The following is a 10,350-nucleotide window of genomic DNA, read 5'->3' as shown; positions in this document are numbered from 1 at the left end:
GAGATTGCACCATTGTATTCCAACCTGGGCCGTAAGAATCAAACTCTGTCTCAAGAAAAAAAAAAATTGTGGAACCTGAGACTGAACATATCTAATTTCTTACACCTTAAAATGTTACTCATTTATCTTTTTTTTTTTTTTTTTGGAGATAGAGTCTTGCTCTGTTGCCCAGGCTGGAGCCCAGTGGCACGATCTAGGCTCACTGTAACCTCCGCCTCCCAGGTTCAAGCAATTCTCCTGCCTCAGCCTCCTAAGTAGCTGGGATTATGGACGTGTACCACTACACCTGGCTAATTTTTGTATTTTTGGTAGAGATGGGGTTTTACCATGTTGGCCAGCCTGGTCTTGAACTCCGGACCTCAAGTGATCCGCCTGCCTCAGCCTCCCAAAGTGCTGGGATTACAGGCGTGAACCACCATGCCTGGCCTCATTTATTTATCTTATTTTGTGAGGAGGGCAGGTATATAATGAAGTCTCCTTTCCATTCTGTTTGCTAGCCATCTATTTCTTCTCTACAAAGGAAACCATGTTAGTAATTTCTTGTGTATCCTTCCAAAGACTTTTTATGGACATAAAAGCAAATATGAATATATATTTTCTCATTTTTTACACAAATTTTAATCTATGCAGACTCTTCTGTGGCTTGCTTTTTGTATTTAACGTATCTTGGAGATGATTCCATAGTGGTACTCTACAGGTACGGAGTAGTCTATAATATGAGTATGCCATGGTTTCACAAGTCTGCATGGGGTATTTACATTGTTTCCTTCAAGAATAACATGGTGTGTGGATTATTTCAAACACATGTTCTAGTTTCATATGAAGATGTGTCTTTTTTTAATGTTTTAAAAAAATTGTGATTGAGGTACAACATACAGACAGTAAAATACTAAAGTGTATAGCTCAGTGAGTTCGTATGCATGTTTACACTGCGTCTCCATTAGCTAGATAACTGTTCTAAGGGCTTGCTTTGCTGAGTTGCACAATTCCCTACATTTACCTAAAGGATTAAAACACTGGAAAGGATTAATTAGAGGAAGCACTTCTACTTTTATCACACCATGCTGGTCTCTTTCCATTCCACTAGTTCAGTAAAGAGGAAGAGGACACACTCTTCTGCCCTCTAATCAGATGGGTAGGGATAGGTTAAGGGATAACTGAGTCTTGTCTGTAGAATTCTCTATTCTCAATCGTCTATAGCATGCTTGGCCTTATAGCTGTTTAGCTTTTTATAAAGAAATGCTCCACCAGGTGAGGTGGCTGACGCCTGTAATCCTAGCACATTTGGAGGCAAAGGTGGATGGATCACTTGAGGTCAGGAGTTTGAGACCAGCCTGGCCAATGTGGTGAAACCTCGTCTCTACTAAAAATACAAAAATTAGCTGGGTGTGGTGGTGCACGCCTGTAATCCCAGCTACTCAGGAGGCTGAGGCAGGAGAATCACTTGAACCCGGGAGGCAGAGGTTGCAGTGAGCCGAGATATGCCACTGCACTCCAGCCTGTGTGACAGAGTGAGACTCCGTCTCATTAAAAAAAAAAAAAAAAGTAATGCTATTTTATTCTGAATGGCTAAGAAAATGGAGTACAGGTTGATTAGTCCTAATCCGAAAATTTGAAACCCAAAATGCTTCAAAATCTGAAATCTTTAGAGTGCCAACTTGGCACTCAAAGTGCTCATTGGAGCAATTGCATTTCAGGTTTTCAGATTAGGGATGCTTAACTGGTATGTATTCTGCAAATATTCCAAAATTTGAAACACTTCTGGTCCTAAGCATTTCAGATAGCAGATACATGAAATGTGTTGACATTTAGATCATTTTAGTTGATAAAATGTAAAACACAATTACATTATTTGGAAATTTCTGGAATCTATGAATTTTCTTCTTCTGCTAATACCTGCCTAAGTAAAATTAAAGTGATGATTTAATATCAATTTGTTCACAGCTTTGTTTGCTAGCAAAATGCTTTAAGCCTGCCCTTCCATATCTTGACGTGGATATGATGGATATCTGTAAAGAGAATGGAGCCTATGATGCAAAGCACTTTTTATGTTACTATTATTATGGAGGAATGATCTATACTGGGCTGAAGAACTTTGAAAGAGCTCTCTACTTTTATGAACAGGTAATCATTTCTCTAAAAATTAGCTGAGGTTGTTCTGAACTCATGTGATCAAAAAAGTGATCCCATAGGTTTGTGGCTAGAGTGGACTGATCCCGGGGCCTCCGTTTCAGGTGGTGGTCCTTTCAGAGACTGCTTCTCTGTCATCAGGTAAATGGTGGTAACCTGATCCCTAAGTTGAGGAGCAGTGCCAGTGCATAGAAGAGCACTTGTGGGTGGGTTCTAATCTAGGCTTGCACTTATATCTTATCTGATTTGGGATAAGTTATGACATCTCTTGACCTTTATAGCTTCCTTTGCATATAAGGAAGAGATTGAACTGAATGACCTTGAATGTGTCTTATTCTAAAACCATGTGTGGTATTTTGTTAAGTTTTATTTACTCAGTGAAACATTCTCTTGATTCATAATTTAAAGGGTATAGAGGAGTACACAGTAATAGTCCCTCCCACCCTTTCTGTGTCTGTGTAATGACACATAGTACACAATTTGGTAGACTATTCTGGAGCTTTACTCAGACTTTGAAAAAGAGATACACAATATTGATTAATAAACCCGTTGTCTTAAGGTAAATTAGCTAGATGTTCATACTTTCCTTTTTAGTTCATAACATGTATTAATAAAGGATATTTAAAACCTTCAGGGAGCTCAGTTTAGTTGGAATTCTAATACATAATACACACACACACGTACACACATCCGTGGCTCTGAACCATACCATAATGAGTGGTTGATGTGCCCTGTTGAGGGGACCTGAGAAGGGCCACCATAAGGTGCCAGTAGGCGGAAATGGTGTCATTAAAGCATGTGTCTAGTCAGGTCAAATCTTCAAGGTGACTTCTCTTTAAGACTACACATTCAGAAAATTATAAAAATGTACTTCATAGCCACTGGATGCATTATCATTGCTGTAGCCAAATATAGTAATTCATGAGCAAACTGGTCTTGAAATATCAAGATGATGTGTGTGTTAAAAAGGTAAGAAGGGGAGGGTGCGGTGGCTCATGCCTGTAATCCCAGCACTTTGGGAGGCCAAGGCGGGCGGATCACCTGAGGTTGGGAGTTGGAGACCAGCCTGATCAACGTGGAGAAACCCCATCTCTACTAAAAATACAAAATTAGCCGGGCATGATGGTGCATGCCTGTAATCCCTCAGGAGGCTGAGGCAGGAGAATTACTTGAACCCAGGAGGCGGAGGTTGCAGTGAGCCGAGATCACACCATTGCACTCCAGCCTGGGCAACAAGAGCAAAACTCCGTCTCAAAAAAAAAAAAAAAAAAAAAAGAACAGGAGGCTGGGCATGGTGGCTCACACCTGTAATCCCAGCACATTGGGAGGCCAAGGCAGGCAAATCTCCTGAGGTCAGGAATTCAAGATCAACCTGGCCAACATGGTGAAAATGTCTACTAAAAATGCAAAAATTAGCTGGGCGTGGCAGCAGGCACCTGTAATCCCAGCTACTCGAGATGCTGAGGCAGGATAATCTCTTGGACCAGGAGATGGAGGTTGCAGTGAGCCAAGATCACACCACTGCACTCCAGCCTGGGTGACAGAGCAAGACTCCACCTCAAAAATAAAAAGACAAGAAAGTGGCCAGGCGTGGTGGCTCATGCCAGTAATCCCAGCACTTTGGGATGCTGAAGTGGGAGGACTGCTTGAACTCAGGAGTTCAAGACCAGCCTAGCAGCATAGTAAGACCCCCATCTCTACAAAAATTTTTTTTTTTTTTGAGACGGGGTCTCGCTTTGTCACCCAGGCTGCAGTACAGTGGTGCGATCTCGGCTCACTGCAAGCTCCATCTCCCGGGTTGATGCCATTCTCCTGCCTCAGCCTCCCGAGTAGCTAGGACTACAGTCGCCCACCACCATGCCTAGCTAATTTTTTATATTTTTAGTAGAGATGGGGTTTCACCATGTTAAACAGGATGGTCTCGATCTCCTGACTTCGTGATCTGCCTGCCTCGGCCTCCCAAAGTGCTGGGATTACAGGCATGAGCTACCGTGCCCAGCCAAAAATTTTATTTTATTTTATTTTTTATTTTATTTTATTTTTTTTTGAGACGGAGTCTCGCTCTGTCGCCCAGGCTGGAGTGCAGTGGCCCGATCTCAGCTCACTGCAAGCTCCGCCTCCTGGGTTTACGCCATTCTCCTGCCTCAGCCTCCCGAGTAGCTGGGACTACAGGTGCCCGCCACCTTGCCTGGCTAGTTTTTTATATTTTTTAGTAGAGACGGGGTTTCACCATGTTAGCCAGGATGATCTTGATCTCCTGACCTCGTGATCCGCCCATCTCGGCCTCCCAAAGTGCTGGGATTACAGGCTTGAGCCACCGCGCCCGGCCCAAAAATTTTAAAATTAGTCAAGCATGGTGGCCCATGCCTGTAGTCCCAGGTACTCAGGAAGCTGAAGCAGGAAGATCGCTTGAACCCAAGGAGTTTGAGGGTGCAGTGAGCCATAATTATATCACTGTGCTCCAACCTAGATGACAGAGCGAGACCCTGTCTCTAAAAAATAAATAAAAATAAAATAAAATGAATTATATCTCAAGGCTGTTATAAAAATAATGGGACGTTTAAAAAGTATTACTGATTTATAATTAATGTGATACATGTGGTTGATTGCTGTTTGCTACTGTGGTATGTTCTCTTTACAGTAAGCATTTTTCTTTTGCCTAGGCTATAACTACTCCTGCCATGGCGGTCAGTCATATCATGTTAGAATCATATAAAAAGTATATTTTAGTGTCTTTGATATTACTTGGCAAAGTACAACAGCTACCAAAATACACATCTCAAATTGTGGGTAGATTCATTAAGGTAAGTTTTTTTTTTTTTTTTTACATAAAACTGATTTCTTACGTGAGCATGTTGAGTATATCAAGAAATTGCAATGATACAGTTCTGTAACTTGGTTTTATAGTGATTTAGTTCTCCTAACAGCTTCAGATTAGCAGACATTCTCATTACCTGATTGGGATGGAATATTTCTCAGGAACCCGTTTTCAAACTTGTGCTCTAGGTACTTACAGCTATAGATGTTTAAGCTCCTGTAACAGTTGATTTTTTTTTCCCCCAGAGACAGAGTCTTGCTATGTTGGCCAGGTTGGTCTTGAACTCCTGGCCTCAAGCAGTCCTTCTGCCTCTGCCTCCCAGAGTGCTGGGATTTCAGGTGTGTGCCACTGAGCCTGGCCTTTATTTTGTTTTCTTTCTTTTTTTTTTTTTTGAGATGGGGTCTCGCTCTGTCACCCAGGCTGGAGTGCAGTGGTGTGATCTCGGCTCACTGCAACCTCTGCCTCTCGGATTCAAGTGATTCTCCTGCCTCAGCCTCCTGAGTAGCTGGAACTACAGGCGTGTGCCACCATGCCCAGCTAATTTTTTGTATTTTTAGTGGAGACAGGGTTTCACCGTGTTAGCCAGGATGGCCTTGATCTCCTGACCTCGTGATCCACCCGCCTCAGCCTCCCAAAGTGCTGGGATTACAGGCATGAGCCATGGCACCTGGCCCCGTCTTCTTTCTTGCTAGCAGAAGTAACAGATTGTCCCATTGCATCTGGTGAGGTGTGAGAAAGAGAGACGGAGAGTTGGGAATGATGAATGTTTTGACTCCTTCCTTCTCTATATTATTTATCAGTAGAAAAACAGAACCACTGATAAAGATGTGTGCCTTCACTAAATTCAGTGGGTTTTCACCTATTGTGTTACTACTTGATCTGTACTACAAAATTTTGTTGAAAATAAATTACTCCACTTGGTCTTAAAAACCAGGCATTTGCTTTGGGTAAATTATAATTTGTAGGGTAACAGTGTGTTGTTACCTGACAACATGGGATATACTTGTTTAAAAAATAATATGTAAGTGTGTTTTTGCTTCCTATACACATTTGAGTCTTCGGAAATTTTTTTCTTTTATTTTTTTTTTTGAGGCGGAGTTTTGCTTTTGTCTCTCAGGCTGGAGTGCAGTGGCATGATCCCGGCTCACTACAACCTCCACCTCCCGTATTCAATCGATTCTCCTGCCTCAGCCTCCCAAGTAGCTGGGATTACAGGCATGTGCTACCATGCCTGGCTAATTTTGTACTTTTAGTAGAGATGGGGTTTCTTCAGGTTGGTCAGGCTGGTCTTGAACTCCTGAACCTCAGGTGATCCGCCTGCCTCGGCCTCCCAAAGTGTTGAGACTACAGGTGTGAGCCACCACGCCTGGCCTCTTCTGAAGTTCTAATCTGATTTTTTCCCTCCTTTGCATCTTTAGCCTCTTAGCAATGCATACCACGAGTTAGCACAAGTGTATTCAACCAACAACCCCTCAGAACTCCGAAACCTGGTGAATAAGCACAGTGAAACTTTCACTCGTGATAACAACATGGGACTGGTGAAGCAATGCTTGTCATCTCTTTATAAGAAGAATATTCAGAGGCTAACAAAGGTGAGGAAAGCGCCACCTTCACAGGGCAGCTCCTGACACCCTGGGGGCCATGTTTCCCTTTCCGTTTTCAGAGCTAAGGAAGCAGGTACAGGGATAAAGCATGGCAGGATTTCTGTGCTGAGAGAGAACTCTCTTGTAATTGCCTTCTTAGAAAGAATTTGATGTATACCTTTGGTCTTTTCAGGGCTAGAGCAGGGTATTTGGAGCAGGTGAAGAGGAAGAAAGGTAGGAGACACGGCTACATTGGGAGACAGTGAAAGGCAGCCTCAGAGAGGTCAGCAGCTCCAGCAGGGCAGATGAGGGATGCTAGTGATGCAGACCTCAATGCATTGTGACCTGCCTTGCAACCTGTCTGGCTGTGCTGATCTCTATAAGAAATCTTTTTTTTTTTTTAATCCCCCTTGACACAGTGCCTTGCTCTGTTGCCCAGGCTGGAGTGCAGTGGCGTGATCTTGGCTCATTGCAACCTCTGCCTCCTGAGCTCAAGTGATCTGCCCGCCTCAGCCTCCCAAGCAGCTGGGACCACAGGTGTGAGCCACCACGTCCAGCTAATATTTTGTATTTTTTGTAGAGACAAGGTTTCACTATGTTGGCCAGGCTTGTCTCGAGCTCCTATCCTCATGTGATCCACCTGCCTCGGCCTCCGAAAGTGCTGGGATTACAGACATGAACCACTGCGCCTGGCCAATGAGAACATCTTATGTGAACATAGTACTACTTGGACATTACCATTTAGGCCAGGGTTGTACAAACTTTGTGCAATTGACTTCTAGGATGTAAGCCAATTGTATAATTTTTATTTTCAAGATGAAAATAACGTGCTGGGTTTTGACTATAGAAAATGTGCTTAATATCAAATGTTCAAACAGTACAGAAAAATAATGAAAAATGAAATATTTTGTGTTTTAGGAAGGTATAGGCTGCAAGTTACAGGAATCCTATAGCTCAACAAATAGAGGATTGCTTTTTTCTCTTGGGAAGTCTGACCAGAGATGCACAGTTCACAGCTGCTGAGAACACGGCACATCTGTTCCTGTGCACATCCTTTGCCTTGTGTCAGCCATGGTGATGGATGGTTGGGGAAAAGCCAAGGAACCAGAGTAGGGGCTGTTTGTTGCTAGGCTACCCAGCAATGGAAAAGGCTGATGGATTTGGCTATGTGAGAACTTAGGGGAGAGGTGACTTCCCCTAGCCCAGTGGCTGTTGAGGTGGGCAGACCTTATACAAGGATAAAGGATCCTAAGGAGAAGAGGAAGGAAGGTGAGGAGAGGGTCAATGGCCAAGAAATAGAATCCTTCCAAATGCTCTAGAAAGACTAGCCATAGCTTCCTAACAGAAGGAAATCAGTAGTGAATTTGTAAAAAGTTAATTTATGAGAGAAAAATGAAGAACATGAAAGAGAAATCAACTCAAAGATCAAAACCAGTGTAATTTGTGAGCCAGAAAAACCAACTTGACCTATAGGTTTAAAAGACCAGGATCTAAGAGACTTAAATAACAAGCAGCCTAATCCTCTCTGTGAAATTTTCTTTTTGGCCCAAGTGCCAACAGAACCATTCTAAGTACATTTCTGTCTTTCCTTACCAAGAGGTAGCCATTAAAAAACAGCTGCACTCTGTTTGTGACTAGTAATTGAGGTTTAGATAAAAGAACCCAAATGCTAACAAACATAAAAGATAGTACATGTTACAAAAGATGTTAAATTGCAAAATAGCAAATGAAAATTAAATAACAGTTTCAAAAGTGTGGTGGCACGTACCTGTAATCCCAGCTGCTCGGAAGACTGAGGCAGGAATATCATTTGAATTTAGGAGATAGAGGTTGCAGTGAGCCAAGATTGCACCACTGCACTCCAGTCCGAGCGATAGAGTGAGACTCCATCTCAAAAAAAAAAAAAAAAAAAAATTTTTTTTTGATCAAACAGGAAGAGTCTCAACTTGAAATGGTCTTTCCAGGGCTGGGGCAGTGACTTACAGAGTCATCAAGGTCCTGGGTCCTTTGTGTGTTGACACGAAGTGGTGTATTGTGGTACACTGAGCTCACAAGCACTGCCTGCTGAAGGGACCTGGGAAGGGCTGCCATAAGGTATGGTGGGCAGGAACCGTGTCTTTAAAGTACATAGCTAGTCAGAAGGTTATATCTGTGATAGTGGCTGCTCCATTTTTGGCATGATGTCCCAGTGCTAGAATGAAAAGAAGGGGGAAACATCAAAGGATTTTTCTAGCCAAGTTTTCTTACTAGAAAATCCAAAGAAGCCTCAACAGGTAGACTGTATCAGTAGGTGATGGCATGGCTGGGATGGAAGGCAACTAGGGGTGGGTTAAATCTGCCACTTCTGACATTGAAATATTACTTTGTGTTAACATTTTAGTAGATGTTTTTCTAGGTTCCTCTTCTCTGTTTCTTTTCTATGTGTATGCATAGAGTCTCCCAATTATATGTAACTGGGGTCATACTCTATGTTCTATTCTTGACCTTGCTTTTTTTTTTTTTTTTTTCTGAGACCGAGTCTCGCTGTATTGCCCAGGCTGGAGTGTGCAGTGGTGCGTTCTTGGCTCACCACAGCCTCCACCTCCTGGGTTCAAGCGATTCTCCTGCCTCAACCTCCCGAGTAGCTGGGACTACAGGTGCACACCACCACACCTGGCTAATTTTTGTATTTTTAGTAGAGACGGGGTTTCACCATGTTGACCAGCATGGTCTGGAACTCCTGACTTTAAGTGATCTGCCCACTTCGGCCTCCCAAAGTGCTAAGATTACAGGCATGATGAGCCACTGCGTCTGGCCTACTTTTAAATTTTTTGTAGAGATGGGATCCCACTGTGTTGGCCAGGCTAAAATGTTGACTTTTGAGTCTTCATTTGCGTTAAACTACTTGTATACTTATTAAAGTTAGCAATAATTACAGTTTCTTGGATACTGTTCTCTGAACTAAAGTATATGTAGGTTTTAAAATTATTGGCTCATCAAGAATTTATGGCCAGGCACAGTGGCTTACCCCTGTACTTCCAGCACTTTGGGGAGCTGAGGCAGGAGGATAGCTTGAAACCAGGAGCTCGAAACCAGTCTGAGCAACTAAGTAAGATCCTGTCTCTACAAAAAATAAAAAAATAAAATAAGCTGGGCACAGTGGTGCACACCTGTAGTCTCAGCTACTCAGGAGGCTGAAACGGGAGGTTCCCGTGAGCTGCTGTGAACTACGATTGCACCTCTGCACTCTAGCCTGGGCAACAGAGCAAGACTCCATCTCTTAAAAAAAAAAAAAAAAAAAAAGGAATTTTCAAGATGAGGGTTTTAATATGCCCATCTCTGAAAATGCCATTGTTGTAAATATTGCCAGCTGCCATTAAGAATAGAGCTCTTTTAATGTGTTTCTGAAAGGGGTCATTTTCATGAGATCCTGAGAGAGCAGTGGTAAACACTGGTTTCCCTCACGTACCACAAGTGTGTAGCCTCTTTTATTTAATTCCCCCATTTGTTTAAAAATGTTTACTTTGAATTTTGAATGATGAGTGTTATTTTTTCAATTACATTTAATAGATGATACGTTTAATACAAAATTCAAAAGATGAAAATCTTCATAATGATGTACATACCTAGGATTCCTTTCCAGTTTACATATATATATAAAATTTATCCTTTTTCATTACTTCTCTAGGAAATTGATGACAAACCACTGGATTTATCAGTTTTTATTCTTATTTTTTTTTTTTTGAGATGGAGTCTTACTCTGTCGCCCAGGCTGGAATGCAGTGGCGTGATCTCAGCTCACTGCAACCTCCACCTCCCAAGTTTAAGCGATTCTCCTGC

The 10,350-nt window shown here is 42.4% G+C and overlaps 1 protein-coding gene across 1 annotated transcript in view; it reads left to right on the top strand.

Moving 5' to 3' along the window:
• Positions 1 to 10,350, top strand: part of COPS3 (COP9 signalosome subunit 3) — a 42,541-nt gene that overhangs the window by 23,970 nt on the left and 8,221 nt on the right. The window contains exons 6-8 of the mRNA XM_011975299.1: positions 1,945 to 2,124; positions 4,794 to 4,934; positions 6,367 to 6,540. Coding sequence (XP_011830689.1) covers positions 1,945 to 2,124; positions 4,794 to 4,934; positions 6,367 to 6,540 — 495 coding nt within the window. The remainder of the gene's footprint in view (positions 1 to 1,944; positions 2,125 to 4,793; positions 4,935 to 6,366; positions 6,541 to 10,350) is intronic.

The sequence above is a fragment of the Mandrillus leucophaeus genome, unplaced genomic scaffold, assembly GCF_000951045.1.
Source record: "Mandrillus leucophaeus isolate KB7577 unplaced genomic scaffold, Mleu.le_1.0 Scaffold153, whole genome shotgun sequence".
Taxonomy (NCBI): domain Eukaryota; kingdom Metazoa; phylum Chordata; class Mammalia; order Primates; family Cercopithecidae; genus Mandrillus; species Mandrillus leucophaeus.
Note: the sequence above shows the minus strand (reverse complement) of the source record. Positions and strands in the feature narration are given on the sequence as shown.